This window comes from Bufo bufo, chromosome 4, assembly GCF_905171765.1.
Source record: "Bufo bufo chromosome 4, aBufBuf1.1, whole genome shotgun sequence".
NCBI classification, from domain to species: domain Eukaryota; kingdom Metazoa; phylum Chordata; class Amphibia; order Anura; family Bufonidae; genus Bufo; species Bufo bufo.
The window spans coordinates 335704721-335725452 of record NC_053392.1 but is presented as its reverse complement, the minus strand read 5'-3'; the positions used below and the strand labels follow the sequence as shown (position 1 = coordinate 335725452).

General features: G+C 41.4%; 1 protein-coding gene across 2 annotated transcripts in view; it reads right to left on the bottom strand.

Annotated features, from left to right (window-relative positions):
- ARMC2 (armadillo repeat containing 2) overlaps positions 1-20732 on the bottom strand; it is a 120615-nt gene that overhangs the window by 81507 nt on the left and 18376 nt on the right. For both annotated transcript variants that reach the window (XM_040426836.1, XM_040426837.1), the window contains exons 3-5: positions 16332-16404; positions 12938-13100; positions 9331-9505 (exon numbers count right to left, since the gene is read on the bottom strand). In XM_040426836.1, coding sequence (XP_040282770.1) covers positions 9331-9505; positions 12938-13100; positions 16332-16404 — 411 coding nt within the window. The remainder of the gene's footprint in view (positions 1-9330; positions 9506-12937; positions 13101-16331; positions 16405-20732) is intronic.

The following is a 20732-nucleotide window of genomic DNA, read 5'->3' as shown; positions in this document are numbered from 1 at the left end:
GCTTTAAGTAGAGGTCAGTCCACACTCAATCCCTTTTCCTCAGTCTCTGGTTTCAGCCCCCTCGATCTCTGAACCAACCGGCAGCAGAAACAGTTGTTATCCCTTCAAAAGGAGAAAAACATAGTGCAGACCCGCAAGTAAAAGGATTCTCTGTGTTTTATTATACTTACAAAGTCTGTTCTTTTAACATCGCACGTAAAAAATGGTATTCTGTATTATGTTAAAAGAACAGACTTTGTAAGTATAATAAAACACAGATAATCCTTTTACTTGCGGGTCTGCACTATGTTTTTCTCCTTTTGAAGGGATAACAACTGTTTCTGCTGCCGGTTGGTTCAGAGATCGAGGGGGCTGAAACCAGAGACTGAGGAAAAGGGATTGAGTGTGGACTGACCTCTACTTAAAGCAGCTTCAGCGCGGACCCAAACTTCATTTTTATACCCGATACTGACACGTATGAGCCCCTCCAATCCAACCCTACTTTGAAATACCAGCAGCAATTGAGATCCTTATTGTGGCATTACGTTGACATTGGCTTTCTACCCCAGAGCACTGCGGAGAAAACTGTACCCCCAGTTTCCAATCACACCAGTTTGGTACTGTACTCCCAAAATCCATAAGTCATTGGTTAATCCCCCAGGACGCCCAATTGTGGCAGGAATTGGGTCTGTGACTGAGCCATTATCCCAGTTTTTGGACTGGCTGTTACGCCCATTACTGAATGGCATACCTTCTTACCTAGAGGACACCTGTGACTTATTGGAGGTTTTGAGAGATGTTGAGTGGCAAGATGGATACTTATTTGCATCCATAGATGTTGAAAGTTTTTACACTAGAATCCCACAGGACCTGGGGGTGCCGTGTATCCGTAGTGCTCTGGAGAGAGCTGATGGTAGTAAGGACTACAATGATTTTGTTGTGCAAGCTTTGAGATTTATTCTTACACATAATGCTTTCACATTTGATCGTAAGTGGTATCGCCAAGTATCAGGAACTGCGATGGGGACACCCGTCTCGTGCACCTTTGCCAATTTATTTTTAGCTGCTTTTGAAGAAAAATTTGTGTTTACAATTGATAATCCGTTTGTCCAATATATCAGGTTATTTCTTAGATACATCGACGACGTGTTTATAATTTGGACCGGGACGGAAGCAGTATTGTGAATTCGTGGAGTTTCTAAATACCACCAATGATATGAATATGGAGGTTCACTAGCCAGATTCATTGTAGTGAATTAAATTTTCTGGATGTCAAAATAAATGTTAAGGATGGCATTTGCACTAGTGTCTTTAGAAAACTGACCTCCACGAATGCCTTATGATAGTTTTCATCTGCCCCATGTCAAAAAAGCGGTCCCTTATGGGCAATTCCTCCGATTGAGGAGGATTGTGTTGGATGACAATGAATTTAAGAAGCAGTGTATAGATCTTAAGTCTCGTTTTTTACAAAGGGGTTACCCCGAGGGTGCCATTAATATAGCTTATCAGAGGGTGATCGGATTAAAGCCAAGAGACTGTAGTAAGAAAAAGAGAAAGAATACACAGCGTAACCAAGAAGGTACTAGGCCTATATTCACATTTGATTTTACGCCGATGGCTCCCCTTATTAAGAAAGCCATCCTGAATAACTGGCAGATGCTGGTGCAGGATGAATCTCTTAGGCCTCTTTCACACGGGCGTTGCGGAAAAATGTGCGGGTGCGTTGCGGGAACACCTGCGATTTTTCAGCGCGAGTGCAAAACATTGTAATGCGTTTTGCACTCGCGTGAGAAAAATCGCGCATGTTTGGTACCCAAACCCGAACTTCTTCACAGAAGTTCGGGCTTGGGATCAGTGTTCTGTAAATAGTATTATTTTCCCTTATAACATGGTTATAAGGGAAAATAATAGCATTCTGAATACAGAATGCAAAGTAAAATAGCGCTGGAGGGGTTAAATATTTTTTTAAAAATGTTTAACTCACCTTAGTCCACTTGATAGCGCAGCTGGCATCTGCTTCGGTATTCTTTCTTTAGGACCTGGGTAAAGGACCTTTGATGACGTCACTCCGGTCATCACATGGTACGTCACATGATCTTTTACCATGGTGAATCACCATGGTAAAAGACCATGTGACGTACCATGTGATGACCGGAGTGACGTCATCAAAGGTCCTGTAACTGTATTTAATGCTCACCATAGGTCCTTCAACAAAGGAGACACAAGGAGATGCCGGGCTACGCGAGCAAGTGGATTAAGGTGAGTTAAATTTTTATTTTTATTTTTTTTAACCCCTCCAGCGCTATTTTACTAAGCATTCTGTATTCAGAATGCTATTATTTTCCCTTATAACCATGTTATAAGGGAAAATAATAATGATCGGGTCTCCATCCCGATCGTCTCCTAGCAACCGTGCGTGAAAATCGCACCGCATCCGTACTTGCTTGCGGATGCTTGCGATTTTCACGCAACCCCATTCACTTCTATGGGGCCTGCGTTGCGTGAAAAACGCTGAATATAGAGCATGCTGCGATTTTCACGCAACGCATAAGTGATGCGTGAAAATCACCGCTCATCTGAACAGCCCCATAAAAAAAAATAGGTTGGTATTCAGTGCGGGTGCAATGCGTTCACCTCATGCATCGCATCCGCGCGGAATACTCGCCCGTGTGAAAGGGGCCTTAAGGCCAAAACCATGATGAATCCCATCATTAGCTCCAGGACAAGTGGGACTATAGGAAGTACCATTGTTAGAAGTAATTTACAGACATATGATGTTGACTGGTTAGGAAAATGTGCCCCTAATAGTAACTTTGCATGTGGAAAGTGTTTCATGTGCAAATTTATGCATAAGTCTACATTTCTTATAATAGAGGGGTGCAGCATTCTGTTTTATATCATGTAAAACGCAATATGTGGTGTACGCCATCTTTTGCCCATGTGGAAAATTCTACATAAACCTTTAGACCCCTATATATTAGGTTTAGGGAACACAAAAATCTATCGACACAGGAGTGGGAGCTACACGTTTGATTAACCATGTACATGAAGAACACGGAGGTGATAAACATGTCCTAAAGTGTGCAGGATTAGAGGTGGTTCGTATGCCGTAAGAGGAGGGGACAGGAAACGTCTCCTCCTGCAGAGGGAAGCGGCTTGGATTATAAAAACCCATGCCACGGGTCCGCTAGGACTTAACGATAAGAATGATCTTGCTGTCTTTAATTTGTTTTTATAGGCGAGTGTGTATGGATATATGAATTTGTATTTATCTAACGATTTATGTTAGTTTTTAATTGCCATATTAATTACTCACCTGTGCATGGTCACGTAACCGGAGTTACCATATCATGTATAGAAACATTAGAAACAAATACTTGTGGATAAAAAGCATTTCGGCCATTGTTTCTTGAGTTTTTACGGCTTTCAGTGTGTGCATTTTACCTTAACTATGCGAGTGAATAGAGCAACACCAAATTTATATAGCTCTCATTATGCCTTACTACTTAAAAAATTGAGCCATGAGAGCTGTATGGCCCCTTTCACACGGGCGAGAATTCCGCGCGGGTGCAATGCGTGAGGTGAACGCATTGCACCCGCACTAAATCCGGACCCATTCACTTCAATGGGGCTGTTCAGATGAGTGGTGCTTTTCACGCATCACTTGTGCATTGCGTGAAAATCGCAGCATGTTTCATAGAAATGAATGGGTCTGCGTGCAAATCGCAAGCATCCGCAAGCAAGTGCGGATGCGGTGCAATTTTCACGCATGGTTGCTAGGAAATGATAGGGATGAGCAACCCCATTAAAGTCTAATCACTCTATTATGGTTATAAGGGAAAATAATAGCATTCTTAATACCGAACACTAAGTAAAATGTGGTTTGAGGGGTTAAAGATTTTTTTAAAAATTAACTCACCTCATCCTCTTGTTCGCGCAGCCGTCATGGTCTTCTTTGTTCTTCTTTCAGGACCTGCAAAAGGACCTTTGATGACGCAATCGCGTTCCTCTATCTTCATTCAGCAGGACCTGCGTGGAAGTCACCGCGCTCACCACGTGGTGAGCGCGATTACGTCATAAAAAGGTCCTTTTGCAGGTCCTGAAAGAAGAAGAAAAAAAGACGATACCGACTGCGCGAACAAGAGGATGAGGCGAGTTATTTTTTATTTTTTTTTAACCCCTCAAGCCACATTTTAGTAAGCATTCTGTATTCAGAATGCTATTATTTTCCCTTATAACCATGTTATAAGGGAAAATAATAAAATCTACAGAACACCTAACCCAAACCCGAACTTCAATGAAGAAGTCCGGGTTCGGGTCTGGGTACCACATTCAGTTTTTTATCATGCGTGTGCAAAACGCATTGCACCCGCGCGATAAAAACTGAAAAACGCAATCGCAGTCAAAACTGATCGAAATTGTGTGTGCACTTGCGCGGGTTTCCCGCAATGCAAATGCGACGCATCCGGAGCAAATCCGGGACGCCCGTGTGAAAGAGGTCTATGAGTCTTGTTTTTTGGAGGGGCAAGCTGTAGTTTTATAATGGTACCATTTTGCAGTACATACAACTTTAAGATCACTTTTTATTCAATTTTGTGGCCAGCGAAGTGACAAAAGAAACAGCGAATCGGACATTTATATTTTTCTTTCCTGTCCAGGATAAATACTTTTTTTTATATTTTAATAGTTCAGGCATTTTGCAGACACAACAATATCAATTAGGCTGCATGCACACAACCATTGTTTTGGTTCGCATTCGAGCCTTTTTTGCAGCTCAGATGCAGAACTATTCACTTCAATTGGTTTGCAAAAGTGCTGTCCGCATTCGTTGCTCTGTTCCTTGGCCCCGCAAATAAAAAATAACATGTCCTATTCTTGTCCATTTTGCAGACAAGAATAGGCATTTCTATAATGGGCGGCCTTGTTCCGTTCCGCAAATTGCGGAACGCACACGGCTGGCATTCGTGTTTTGCGGATCCACAATTTGCGCACCGCAAAACACGGCGCGGTCGTGTGCATGTAGCATAATCCTTATTTTCTTATTGTTCATTTTTATATGTAAATTTCGGAAAGGGGAGATTGTAATTAATATTTTTCATTTTATTTTTTTTCCACTTTTATTTTTAGTCCCCTAGAGATTTGAATATTCTTTATTAATAGAAAGACTACAATGGCAGACTGTGAAGCCTTCATAGGGCCCCAGACTGCCATTAGTTGCCAACCAACTACGGAGGGAAAGGGGCTTAGCGATAAGGAGTCAGAAGGAGCAACCTCACTCTAACCAGTTAGATACAGCAGTTGGTATTGACAGCAGCATCTGAGGGGTTAAATGACCAGGATCAATGTTTTTTCAGATCCTGGTGACTGTGGGTGAGCGCTTGCTGTATTACATAAATGGCAGTTGAATTATGCAGATGTCTTGTGCTGCAATTTTTACTTTTCTGAGCTTCCAATAGTACAATGGAGCTGTCATTAGTTATTAACCCTGCGCTCTAATGATAATAAGATGACTACTGGCCAGGCCTTGATCTACAAAGCTGAGAAGTGAGCTAGAGAAGACTGGAAATATTATGGTGCTTATTCCAATGGAAAGTGTGAAATCAGAATTTTCTAGTCTCATAAAATATTTTTAAAAAACACCAAAAGTTTTAAAAAGATATGTTTGTGATAAAAATCAGAGTTGAAATAATATGAATTAATACATTTTTGTAATTAATTGTTATAACTGTCCAATAAAAATGAATACCACTATGTCTATGGAACGTTGGCACCACTGCTATACTCTTTTGAGCAAGAATAGCTGGCAAGTTTCATTAACTTAAACCACTAAAAGTTTTTCATAGAGCATATACAGTGGAGGAAATAATTATTTGACCCCTCACTGATTTTGTAAGTTTGTCCAATGACAAAGAAATGAAAAGTCTCAGAACAGTATCATTTCAATGGTAGGTTTATTGTAACAGTGGCAGATAGCACATCAAAAGGAAAATCGAAAAAATAACTTTAAATAAAAGATAGCAACTGATTTGCATTTCATTGAGTGAAATAAGTATTTGAACCCTCTAACAAAAAAAGACTTAATACTTGGTGGAAAAACCCTTGTTTGCAAGCACAGAGGTCAAACGTTTCTTGTAATTGATGACCAAGTTTGCGCACATTTTAGGAGGAATGTTGGTCCACTCCTCTTTGCAGATCATCTCTAAATCCCTAAGGTTTCGAGGCTGTCTCTGTGCAACTCTGAGCTTGAGCTCCCTCCATAGGTTTTCGATTGGATTAAGGTCCGGAGACTGACTAGGCCACTCCATGACCTTAATGTGCTTCTTCTTGAGCCACTCCTTTGTTGCCTTTGCTGTATTTTTTGGGTCATTGTCGTGCTGGAACACCCATCCACGACCCATTTTCAGTTTCCTGGCAGAGGGAAGGAGGTTGTCGCTCAGGATTTCACGATACATGGCTCCGTCCATTTTCCCGTTTATGCGAATAAGTTGTCCTGTGCTCTTAGCAGAAAAACACCCCCAAAGCAAAATGTTTCCACCCCCATGCTTGACGGTGGGGACGGTGTTTTGGGGGTCATAGGCAGCATTTTTCTTCCTCCAAACACAGCGAGTTGAGTTAATGCCAAAGAGCTCTATTTTGGTCTCATCAGACCACAGCACCTTCTCCCAGTCACTCTCTGAATCATTCAGGTGTTCATTGGCAAACTTCAGACGGGCCTGCACATGTGCCTTCCTGAGCAGGGGGACCTTGCGAGCCCTGCAGGATTTTAATCCATTGCGGTGTAATGTGTTTCCAATGGTTTTCTTGGTGACTGTGGTCCCTGCTAATTTGAGGTCATTAACTAACTCCTCCCGTGTAGTTCTAGGATGCTTTTTCACCTTTCTCAGAACCATTGACACCCCACGAGGTGAGATCTTGCGTGGAGCCCCAGAGCGAGGTCGATTGATGGTCATTTTGTGCTCCTTCCATTTTCGAACAATCGCACCAACAGTTGTCACCTTCTCTCCCAGCTTCTTGCTAATGGTTTTGGAGCCCATTCCAGCCTTGTGCAGGTCTACAATTTTGTCTCTGACATCCTTGGACAGCTCTTTGGTCTTTCCCATGTTGGAGAGTTTGGAGTCTGCTTGATTGATTGATTCTGTGGACAGGTGTCTTTTATACAGGTGACTAGTTAAGACAGGTGTCCTTAATGAGGGTGACTAATTGAGTAGAAGTGTCTAACCACTCTGTGGGAGCCAGAACTCTTAATGGTTGGTAGGGGTTCAAATACTTATTTCACTCAATGAAATGCAAATCAGTTGCTATCTTTTATTTAAAGTTATTTTTTCGATTTTCCTTTTGATGTGCTATCTGCCACTGTTACAATAAACCTACCATTGAAATGATACTGTTCTGAGACTTTTCATTTCTTTGTCATTGGACAAACTTACAAAATCAGTGAGGGGTCAAATAATTATTTCCTCCACTGTATGGTCCCTGGTAGACTACACTCAATCTATCCAGATGTTCCAGATCAGTGCTTTAGGGGTTGTTTGGAAAGAGGCTCGCATCGACATATTTGGTGGTCCTGCCCGATAGTAAAGAGATTCTGGAATAGGATCTGCCACCTTATTCAGTTATAGCTACCCCTTATCTGTATTGCTGTTGGGAGACTAACCCCCTAAACTCACTAACATATTATCATGGAAGTCCGAATCCATATAGCACAACAGTGGGGACAATCAACCCTCTGTCTCGAAGCAGTCATTGGACGGATATAATAAAATAATGCTCTATGAGAAACTTACAGCCATTCCTATGGATAGGGTAATGCATTTTGAAAAAATCTGATCCCCCTGGATGTCATACTGTGCTGTTCCAGACCTACACTATTATGTTCAAAAGTGTTGAAGTCATATACAGTCACTTAGGACTATATTTACTCTGTATGAATATACCACAGTCTGTATATTTGACTAGCTATCAGATCATTTGTTCTGCTTTTTATTGTTTATTATATCCTGTTTCTATATTTTATGTATTCCCCCTGCGAGGGATGCATTGGCAGTATGTTGCCGATATCCACTGCCTTAAAAGCCAATGAATACTTTTTGAAACATAACTGTACAATAAAAGCTAAACTTTTTTATTACCACTAGAGGTCTACCTTTCCAAATAAGAGCTGTAAGCAAAGAATTCATGAATTTCAAAACTGCGAGACTGGAAATTGGCAAAACAATATAGACATTAAAGTAATTGACCAGTGAAATGAGATACAGTATATAAAATAAATGTAGGGAAAATCTTAACATAGTTCAGTACAAAAAAGTATGTGGACGACTATGTGATTTTTAAACCAGGAGAATTAATACGAAGCTTTCTGTTTGAAATTGTAGTTATAAAATGTTCTGAAAAGAGTAGACAGGTCAAGCCAAGATAAGAAACCAGAAAGATGGATGGGATCGAACAGAAATGTTCTGCATCAAACATCACTGTGCCATCATCATTTATAAAACATACAATTATAGCATAATGCAAATTAAGATCACAATACCCAAATAAGCTGTTATTATCGGACCATTACTGGACCAGTGCTGATGATGTCAGCGCTGGTCCTTACATAAGGACATGTCTTAGGCTACTTTCACACGTGCGTTCGGAGCGGATCCGTCTGGTGTCTGCACAGACGGATCCGCTCCTATAATGCAAACGATGGGATCCGTTCAGAACGGATCCGTCTGCATTATCTTTCAGAAAAAATTCTAAGTGTGAAAGTTATTCAGACGGATCCGTCCAGACTTTACATTGAAAGTCAATGGGGGACGGATCCGTTTGAAATTGCACCATATTGTGTCAGTCCCCATTGACTTAGTCAAACGGTGCCAGACTGAGGCATTCTGAGCGGATCCGCATCCACTCAGAATGCATTGGGGCCGTACGGGGCCGCTTGTGAGAGCCTTCAAACGGAACTCACAAGCGGAACCCCGAACGCTAGTGTGAAAGTAGCCTAAGACTTTCCAACAGCACTGTAGAAGTCTGACAGTGTGGCAGCCATCTTGAAAATAATCCAGAGGAGGACATAAAAAACAAAGTCAACATCGGAGGAGGGTACCAGGTATGTTGACTACCATATATATATATGAGTCAAGTATAATCAAATTTTAGGTTTGCACTGAAGAGTCACTTTAATAATAATAATAATAATAATACCAACTCCGTCCTCTATACAATGGATGGAGCTGCACCGGAGCCACAAGGAATCAGATCCTACTGATCTAATATTGATGTCCTATCCTGAGGATAAACAATCAATATAAAAACCTTGATAACCCCTTTAAGTAAAATAAAATATAAATAAGTAGTCAGAACACAAACCTGCTCTTGTTATCTTGTCGGGTTGATGGCTCTTCAGCTCTTCTTTGTGCTTCTGGGTTACCATAAATATTGTAGCCAAGGTGGTTTGGAGGGTTATTTAAGGAGAGGGACATTCTGTCGTCTTCAGAGGTATCCTTCAACAACAGAGTTTCCTTTGAGACGTTCAAGCTCTTTCCTTCATGGGTAAACATTACAACAATAAGATTCCTTCAATAAGAATCATCACTTAGCAGGTCAGATTCATTAAATTAAGGTCATATAAAACGAGCACATTTTGTTGCATCAATTAAGCTCTCTGAAATTATGGAAATGCACAAGTCATACATCGGCCTGAATTTATTTAATTTACACATCAGTTCAGTGGTTCTCAAAATCGTGGGCAAGAATAGGATTGACTTGTTCATCAGTATGATTCCAACAGCAAGATCCATGTACTAGGCACCAATGCCTAAATATTGCTCCAAGCGTTATGTGCCAAATTTGCTGCAAATAACAGTGATTTTTACAGTGGAACAACTGGCCACTGTCTAAAGACCTGCTGAAGAACCTCTTGAGGCATGTCTGTTTTAGTACGAATCTGCACTCCCTATGTAATAACAATTCAGGAACATTTTTTCTTGTGATTCTGTGTTGTGCCATTCCTCTATTATTCCTTCTACACGTTTAGGGATGATTTGCCAACATTCTGTAATAAAGATCCTGATGGGTATTACTATATGTTACAAAAATTGTAATGACATGGGGAATGCAAGTACTTACTAAAACAGACATGTCACGAGAGGAGACAGGTCCCCTTTAAGGCCACGTTCACAATTCTGTTATTCACTGATTTGTGCTATCCGCATTTTCCACAAACAGCACTTTTTTTTTACGTACTGTGGGTCAGTCAAAAAAACATTGAGACATGCACATTTTGGTCCGTGATGCGGAAGTCTATGGCATCCACGTTTGGTCCGTTTTTCACTGACTACTGGTAGGAAATAGTCTGGAAATTAATTTTCAGCTGAGCAGCATCCGTGGAATATGAATGACAGAGGGCAAAAACCCAGGGATCCTTCATGGATAAAACAAAGATGGATTTTTTTATAGACGTCGAACGGACACAGAAATGTGAAGGAAGTCTTACACTGGCCAATATTTGTCACACTTTGCTTGTTTCCGAGTGATCGTATCAACAAAGTTTACATGGAGGTGAATTCTAGCATTTAATGTGGATCTTTATCAATTCTGCCACTATATAAAAAATAATCTGTTATTTGCAGCATAATTGGCGCATGACGCTTGTATCGATTCTTAGGCATTGTTGCCTAGTGCATGGCTCTTGTTGCTGGGATCATACTGATGAAGGAAGTCAATCTTATCCCGGCCACAATTTTGAGAGCCACTGATGAAAAATCACGTATGAAATGGACCTTTGGAAAATGCAAAGCTGGTTGATGTACCACGAAATATATAAATTAAAGTAGACAAACAGTAAAACTTTCCTGCTCATATATTTATTGCATTCAGTTTCAAGGCCATCTACGGCTCCATTCACACGTCCGCAATTGTGCGGACCCATTCATTCTATATGGGGACGGGATGGATGCAGACAGCACACACTGTGCTGTGCGCATCCGCATTTCATGCGCACTACAGACGTGTGAATGGACCCTTACATGCAAATATGGGAATGAGGTACTAACCATGGAGTGGTTTTACACACCGCTCGTTCACGGTGCAGCCGAGCCAAGGTAATCGCATGCAGTTTACCACTAATTGCTGTGGTTTTGCTGCAAGAAAAAGTGAAGCAAGTAAAAGCCATGTGATTCACCTCTACTTGCCTTGAAACCATGACAATTAGTGGTAAACAACGTACGATCACTGTTGCTTGGTCACTCCATGTATGGGCACCTTTAACGCTTTCGATGTCATTTTGCACCTCAATTTTCAAAGTTTCGACAAGTACAAATAAAACCTAAATTACAAAATAAAATAAAAATAATACTAACTCCCCCATATATTTTCTGAAAGTAGATACTTAGTACATTGTCAAAATGCCACTCGGCCCTGTATACACACATACACCTTCGTGCAACTTTGCATCAAAGTGTAATTTTTCATACAAATTGCAAAATGTTGACATTTAAGTGGGTAAAAAGTATAACCCAAGCAGAAGGTTATACAAACCACACCTCTTAGAAATAAACGTTCATACATACAACTTAGGACTAAATTTACAAGCACATATCTTCATAAAATCACCAGAACTCAAAAGCTAAAATTTAAAACAGCTCAATAGAGTAAAAGCAAAGTGAACGAGATTTGACAAATTTCATGTACACAGCTTTTTTTTCTCCATGCGGAAACTGACCTGCCTTGCAAATTTAGAAATCCAAGGTATTAACAAATTATCAATACTAACCTGCCAATATTTTCTGTTGAAGGCCGCTGTCAGGTGGCCGTAATATGGCCCCATATAAAAATACATTGTGCCAAGAGCGAGATTGACTCAAAATAAAGCAGAGATCCCTTTCCCCAACAGCTTTGTTCTGATAAGTATCTGTTCTTGCCACAAAATACTATATCTACAGCTCCCTCACTACGTTGCATTAAGGTTGCCTGGAAATTGCCTTAGGTTGTATCTGCAGACACTAAGATGACAACAACATAAAAGTGGCCAGCATGACCAGCTGGCTACTATCAGATCTCATCTTCTTTTAATAAAGAGTGTCATTAGCCTACAAGCAATCCTGACAACAAGATATTTCCAAAGATCGCAGCTCACAGTTACTATGCCTCCTGCTATCAGCAGATTTCTATCATCATGCGAAAATGCAGACGTACCCTCTACTTGGTGAGCTCCATGTAACAATGCAGACGCACCCTCTACTTGGTGAGCTCCATGTAACCATGCAGACGTACCTTCTACTTGGTGAGCTCCATGTAACCATGCAGACGTACCCTCTACTTGGTGAGCTCCATGTAACCATGCAGAGGTACCCTCTACTTGGTGAGCTCCATGTAACCATGCAGACGTACCCTCTACTTGGTGAGCTCCATGTAACCATGCAGACGTACCTTCTACTTGGTGAGCTCCATGTAACCATGCAGACGTACCCTCTACTTGGTGAGCTCCATGTAACCATGCAGACGTACCCTCTACTTGGTGAGCTCCATGTAACAATGCAGACGTACCCTCTACTTGGTGAGCTCCATGTAACAGTGCAGACGTACCCTCTACATGGTGAGCTCCATGTAACCATGCAGACGTACCTTCTACTTGGTGAGCTCCATGTAACAATGCAGACGTACATTCTACTTGGTGAGCTCCATGTAACAGTGCAGACGTACCCTTTACTTGGTGAGCTCCATGCAACAATGCAGACGTACCCTCTACTTGGTGAGCGCCATGTAACAATGCAGACGTACCCTCTACTTCAGGGATGGCCAACCTGCGGCTCTCCAGCTGTTGCAAAACTACAACTCCCAGCATGCCCAGACAGCCTCTACAACTATCAGCCTGCAGCCAGGCATGGTGGGAATTGTAGTTTTACAACAGCTGGAGAGCCGCAGGTTGGCCAGCCCTGCTCTACTTGGTGAGCTCCATGTAACAATGCAGACGTACCCTCTACTTGGTGAATTCCAGATTCGGCCAAAATGTTTCCATGAGATCTCAACAAGTGTGTCCGAGTTCTACTAGGCCGTCTAGACGGCACTGCGTGCGGAGGTGGCTGAGGAGCTGCTGGTGTAATTTCATCTTCTGTTTCTAGAGAGGGAAGCTTAGGTTTCTAGGAAATTAAAAGATAGAGTTTAAACATATCCTGGAATCCAGCTTGATTAAAAGTACTGTATACAAGTAGTCTACAGGTTAAGATAACCAATGGCAGGCTCGGGATCTGTCAAAGGACAGGGAGCCTAGCATAGCTCAACTGCCCCTTCCAGTTGAGGGATGTACAAAGTGCCTAAAAGGAAGAATATACAGTCAGGTCCATAAATATTGGGACATCGACACAATTCTAACATTTTTGGCTCTACACACCACCACAATGGATTTGAAATTATACAAACAAGATGTGCTTTTAACATCCAAATCAGGTGAACGATGTAGGAATTACAACAGTTTGCATATGTGCCTACCACTTGTTAAGGAACCAAAAGTAATGGGACAGAATAATAATCATAACTCAAACTTTCACTTTTTAATACTTGGTTGCAAATCCTTTGCCGTCAATTACAGCCTGAAGTCTGGAACGCATAGACATCACCAGATGCTGGGTTTCATCCCTGGTGATGCCCTGCCAGGCCTCTACTGCAACTGTCTGCAGTTCCTGCTTGTTCTTGGGGCATTTTCCCTTCAATTTTGTCTTCAGCAAGTGAAATGCATGCTCAATCGGAGTTAGGTCAGGTGATTGACTTGGCCATTGCATAACATTCCACTTCTTTCCCTTAAAAAACTCTTTGGTTGTTTTTGCAGTATGCTTTGGGTCATTGTCCATCTGCACTGTGAAGCGCCGTCCAATAAGTTCTGAAGCATTTGGCTGAATATGAGCAGATAATATTGCCCAAAACACTTCAGAATTCATCCTGCTGCTTTTGTCAGCAGTCACATCATCAATAAATACAAGAGAACCAGTTCCATTGGCAGCCATACATGCCCACGCCATGACACTACCACCACCATGCTTCATTGGTGAGGTGGTATGCTTAGGATCATGAGCAGTTCCTTTCCTTCTCCATACTCTTCTCTTCCCATCACTCTGGTACAAGTTGATCTTGGTCTTATCTGTCCATAGGATGTTGTTCCAGAACTGTGAAGGCTTTTTTAGATGTCATTTTGCAAACTCTAATCTGGCCTTCCTGTTTTTGAGGCTCACCAATGGTTTACATCTTGTGGTGAACCCTCTGTATTCACTCTGGTGAAGTCTTTTCTTGATTGTTGACTTTGACACACATACACCTACCTCCTGGAGAGTGTTCTCGATCTGGCCAACTGTTGTGAAGGGGGTTTTCTTCACCAGGGAAATAATTCTTCAGTCATCCACCACAGTTGTTTTCTGTGGTCTCCCGGGTCTTTTGGTGTTGCTGAGCTCACCGGTGCGTTCCTTCTTTTTCAGAATGTTCCAAACAGCTGTTTTGGCCACGCCTAATGGTTTTGCTATCTCTCTGATGGGTTTGTTTTTTCAGCCTAATAATGGCTTGCTTCACTGATAGTGACAGCTCTTTGGATCTCATCTTGAGAGTTGACAGCAACAGATTCCAAATACAAATAGCACACTTGAAATGAACTCTGGACCTTTTATCTGCTCATTGTAATTGGGATAATGAGGGAATAACACACACCTGGCCATGGAACAGCTGAGAAGCCAATTGTCCAATTACTTTTGGTCCCTTAACAAGTGGGAGGCACATATGCAAACTGTTGTAATTCCTACACCGTTTACCTGATTTGGATGTAAATACCCTCAAATTAAAGCTGACAGTCTGCAGATAAAGCACATCTTGTTCGTTTCATTTCAAATCCATTGTGGTGGTGTATAGAGCCAAAAATGTTAGAAATGTGTCAATGTCCCAATATTTATGGACCTGGCTGTATACACTGCATGCTAAATCTCCTTATAACATGGTGGGTATAACCACAGATGCCTATGGATAGATGTGAATGAATATGATATTTTGATAAAGTTGTATCTGGTCTTCATGGATTATTCCTATTCCTATCTTGTATGGATTACATTTAACATTATTTTTATAACATTTGCTGGACAGTTGTATTGCACTGTAAAAATAACAGAGCACGGGCCTCTTCTAAAGAAATGGAGAAAAAACCCTCTCTCCTAGACCCTAGTATCAACCACAGGAGCCTCTGCTGCAATTCTACTTTTCGTTGAGCCTCACAGAAAGGCTAATGTGCTAAATCTGAGAATTTATTGCATCTGGCGGTATGGACAATGGGAAGTCTGTGCTGCTTTATCTCTGTAAAATATGGAAGAAATTACTACTTAAAAAATAAGCTGTGCAAAACGTCAATTCAGATATAGTTATTCTTAAACTCAGGGCCACATCCAAACTATTTTATGACATTAGGATCATATATATCACATACACAGTATATTCAAGAACTAAAAAAACACCTACTCAATGACAGGCAGTGATAGGAGCAGGCAGCCCCCTGCCTAGTGAACGATCAAAATTGTAGGTTCATGTACCTACATCATATTATCTGCACATTAAGGCTGACATACACATTCGGACAACTCTGGCAGGAGAACAAAAGAATGGCGCAAAAATATTCACTTCACTCAATCCTACTCTACCCAACATCATCTGTTGGTTGAGAGACTGGAGTGCCACATACATATTAGACTGTTGGCTGAACCTGCCTTTCTCAGCAGATTAAGCTGACAATTTACTCATGTATATGGAGGCCTTATCACCCACACTGATTTGGTGAATTATTATGTGGGCAGTACTGTTCCATTTAAAAGGGTTATCAAACCCCGAAAATTTCCCCCCAAATGCCAAATGTCTGGGCCCCTTACACAGATTGTACTTACCCTGCTCCCCGGCACCGCGTCTGATGCCCGCATGGCCGCCGCTGCATCTCCCCATCGTGCGGATCAAAACACTGGGGACAGGGAAGGGGGGGCAGCCAATAGCAGGCCGTGACAGGGACAAGCCTTCCTAGCATCGCAGGTGACACTATGGGGGTTTGTTCCCGTTGTGGCCTGAAGATGCAGTGGCGGCCGTGTGGGCATCAGAAGAGACGTGGGTGACAGGGAGCAAGGTAAGGACAATCTGTGTGAGGGGCCCGGCATTTAGGGGGGCATTTTTGGGGTTGGGTAACCCTTTTGAATACAAAATGAATAACAAAATAACATGTTAGCATACAATGCACTAAAATGTCTGATGGAAATACACATAGAAATCAGCTATAATTATGGCTGGCTTCTCAGACCGTAGACTTATCTTCCTTTATTTAAGAAATCTGTATAGATATTAGGATGTAGTGAGATACTCACATGCGGCAAAGGGCTTAAACGTGTTCCAGACAACGGCCTTGATTCAGGAGATTCAAAGCTACAGGAATGCAGGCTGGGAAAAGAGAAGAAAGATGCGATTGTACATGCCATGGATGTCAGTAGGAATGCTTTAACGTCTTGGTTATACAACATTTACATAAGATAAATTATCAGAATGCATTAGGTGCCTTAGCACATTCCACATGGATTAATGGCGTAGCCTTAGGGCTCATGCACACGACCGTATCCATTTTGCGGTCAGCAAAAATGGATCCGCAAAAAATGTCTGTGTGCATTCTGTATTTTGCAGGATGGAACAGCTGGCCAATAATAGTCCTGTCCTATCCTAAAGCGGAAAATAATAGGACATGTTCTTTTTTTTTTTGCGGAACGGACATACGGAAACGGAATGCACATGGAGTAACTTCCGGTTTTTTTCAGACCCATGGAAATAAGTGGTTCCACATACGGTCCACAAAAAAAACGGAACGGACACAGAAAGAAAATAAGTTTGTGTGCATGAGCCTTTAAAAGCAGAACAGTGCAACATACGACTTTATGAAAAAATATATAAAAAAAGTGAAAATGAGTAAATACTAAGAAACAGGTGAAGAAAGGAAGGGTTCAGGTGAATGTAGTACTAATCTTATAAGATAATTACCAACAAATGTAAACGATGTCCAGCCATTGGTGTTGGTGAAATCCATTCAGTTTTATTTCTTCTCCATTAAAAAGCAGCTACAAAATGGTGGGTACAAACCAGGCCTTACATCTCCCTGACGCGTTTCGGGTGCATGTTTTTAGCACCCTTAATCATAGACTAACTAGATGACTACATCAGTCAGGCTATATAGTGGAAAAGGTGGGAGGGGAAACACCCAGTAGGTGGCATTAGAGAATACAAACTACTCCCGTATTAACTCCTTAACCACAATCAGAGAGATGTAAGGCCTGGTTTGTGCCCACCATTTTGTAACTGCTTTTTAATGGAGAAAAAAAAAAACTAAATGGATTTTACCAACACCGATGGCTGGACATCGTTTACATTTGTCGCTGTGTGAGTGCAGTCCTGCACTATCCGTGCCCCGGAGGTCCGAGCAGAAGCTGGAGTTTGCTACTATATCACCATAAAATACCATGTATACAAATAAATAAAGCCATGTATTACAACGTTTAATGAAAAAACTGCTACATATAAAAATATTAATGGAAACGGATACTCGGAAGCTGTGGGGGCTCGTTACATGGTAGTGTGCATGAGGCCTGCTACTGACACTAGTTTTTATGTATTTTTCCATTTTCATTACATATACCTCAGTGGTGCATGACAATTTTATTATAGAAAGAGGAAGTGAATGCATACATAAATATAGCACAGCGCTATGCAATATTTAACCAGTGTGGGGAAGTAACAGACCTTGTACTCTGTTATGGAACGTTTCGCATGGATTTTTGACTAGAGTTTAACAAGTCCAACCTATGCAACTCTTGTTGACAGCTGTTACTTGTAACTTTAATAGCACCCCAAGGCCTTCTAAGGCCTCTTTCAGACAAACGGGTCCAGTGCGGAAAACATGTTCCATGTGGGAGCAGGATTTCCCGTTGTAGACACTGCTCGTTTCACAGGATCGCACGGCATAATAATGATTTATAATGCTGTGTGTTACTGCATGACCTTACCTCAACAGAATTATACTGATAGCTTTAGGTCAGTACAATTCAGTCCTTAAACTGACAGCATTATGGCAGTATAATTCTGTAGAATTAAGGTCATGCAGAGACACACAGCATTATAAATCAGTATACTGTCACGCACAACGAGTAGTGTCCATAACGGAGAATAACGCTCACACACAGAGCAAAAGACACACTCGTCTGTAAGAGGCATAAAGCTGGACCAGTGGTGATTGGCAGATCAGCAGGTGGACTTCAATTTTAAAAAGGGATTGCCTTGATTAGACAAATTCTTTCTTACAAAATCCGTCTCAGACTAATTAAAACAGGGTTTCTTGATGAAACAACCCCTTTAAAGTGTAACCGTCATGTTTTCATCAAAAAATCTATTTTAGCATATGTTACTGCTGCAGCAGCATTATGCATAAAGAAATCTTTAGTTTCTTCACATACCACTGTTTTCCTTGAGTTTTTCCCTTAATTATGGCTGTTTAAACATTTACAATATGAGGACCTTCTCAAGATGGCTCCTCTGCTAGTTCTCTGAGGCCAAAACTGCTTTCCCTCACTTCCCATACACACTTGCTGTTGCCACCAGCTCCCTGCCAGCCAATCAGATTGGATTACTGGGAGACACGCCTCCTTACTCTGAAGCCTAATGCAGGCATGCAGTGTGAAGGACCGTCCCTCCGTTTTCCTGTCTTCTTGGCCAGAGACAGATGAGCCATAGCAACTGTCTTTTAAGGGAGCAGTGGAAAGGGACAGAGGACATAATGAAAGCTGTTATTATAAGGTAATTACAGATCTTTTGACAAATCATTGACAGACTAACTCAGGTATACATGCCTAGCTCTAATAAACCAGGAAATAAATAAAAAATACGACAGTTATCCTTTAAACAAGAGCTTAAAATGTCTGTAGTCTATGGTGGTCTTCAAAATTCTCTATAACATGAGACATACTTTTAAATGTTTAAGAAGATGGATCATGTTTTAACTAGGGTACTGAATAGCTTCTTTGCATTGTTTTATACATGCAAAACAATCAATAAAAATAAAAACAATTTAAAAACTAACAGTTTAGAAACATCTGTTGTCATGACACCCCTAGGCCTGCCACTGTCATACTTCCATTACATTAGAGGCAAGATGACATGCAGGTACAATACACTGCAACAGAGAAGCATTAGGAGAACTAAAATAAAAGCACCAAATATAGTTCTTTAAACGCAAAAAAAAAACGAAAAAAAACCCCAATATGAAATGTTCAAAAAAAACTTCCTATTAGGCTACTTTCACACTTGCGGCAGAGTGATCCGGCAAGCAGTTCCGTCGCAATCCGGCAAAACGCATGCAAACTGATAGTATTTTAATACTGATCAGGATCCTGATCCGTCTTAAAAATGCATTGCAAGAATGGATCCGTCTGTCCGTTTGTCATACGGACAAACGGATCCGTTTTGATTATTTTTTTTTCACGTTTTTACCCGTCTGTGCAGGCGCAGACCGGAAGGACGGATCCAGCATTCCGGTATTTTGAATGCTGGATCCGGCATTAATACATTCTTATAGAAAAAAATGCCTGATCCGGCATTCAGGCAAGTCTTCAGTTTTTTGGGGCGGAGATAAAATAAATAATTACTCTTACCGGTAATTGATTTTTCCAATAGCCTCCACAACGGCACTTATTGGAGGAGTGTCCCCGCCTCGGACAGGAAACAACGACGTAGAAGCAGAAGATTTAAGAACCTCCTCCCCTTTACCTAGTCAGTCAATAAGAGAGGACACGGAAGTGATGCCAAGATAAATCATGTATTAATAACCAAGGACAATTACATCATTAGAAGGAAAACAATAAGTCTTTTCAAAACTTAGACCCATGTAATATTTTAGGGAGGGAATCCCAGTGCCGTTGTGGAGGCTATTGGAAAAACCAATTACCAGTAAGAGTAATTATTTATTTTCCCTAACGCCTCCCCAACGGCACTTATTGGAGGATTAACAGAGTAATAGGATTTAGGGAGGGACAGCAGCAGAAAGTACCCTGCGCCCAAATGATAAGTCCTAGTTCTTAAGGATATCCAGCCTATAGTGATTGAAAAAAGTCATAGGATTGACCCAGGTTGCGGCTCTACATATCTGTTCTAATGATACTGATGCCGCCTCCGCCCATGAGGATGATACTGCTCTGGTGGAGTGAGCCCTTATTCCAACCGGGGGTTGGAGATCTTTCTGCAGGTAAGCTAACTGGATCATATTTTTTATCCATCTGGATATCGTAGGTTTGCTTGCCCCGTGACCTTTGTTGGGCCCTTGGTACTGTAAGAACAGTTGGTCTGAGTGCCTGAAAGATGAAGTTCTGTTGAGGTAGCAGATTACCACCCTTCTTACATCCAAGTTGTGGTAATTCTTCTCCTTTTCCGAGGTTGGTGAAGGACAGAACGAGGGCAGCAATATTTCTTGTTCGCAGTGAAATCTGGACACTACCTTAGGTAGGAAGGCTGGGCAATGTTTCAGAATTATGCGATCATCGAAGATTGTCAGATAAGGAGGTTTATATGAAAAGGCTTGGATCTCCCCGACTCTTCTAGCCGTTGTAATGGCCATAAGGAATACTGTCTTCAACGTTAGAAGTCTCAGGGATATATCTTCTATAGGTTCAAACGAGGGAGACATTAGTACAGACAGCACTAAGTTAAGGTCCCAGGGAGCAATGGTAGGACGGGCT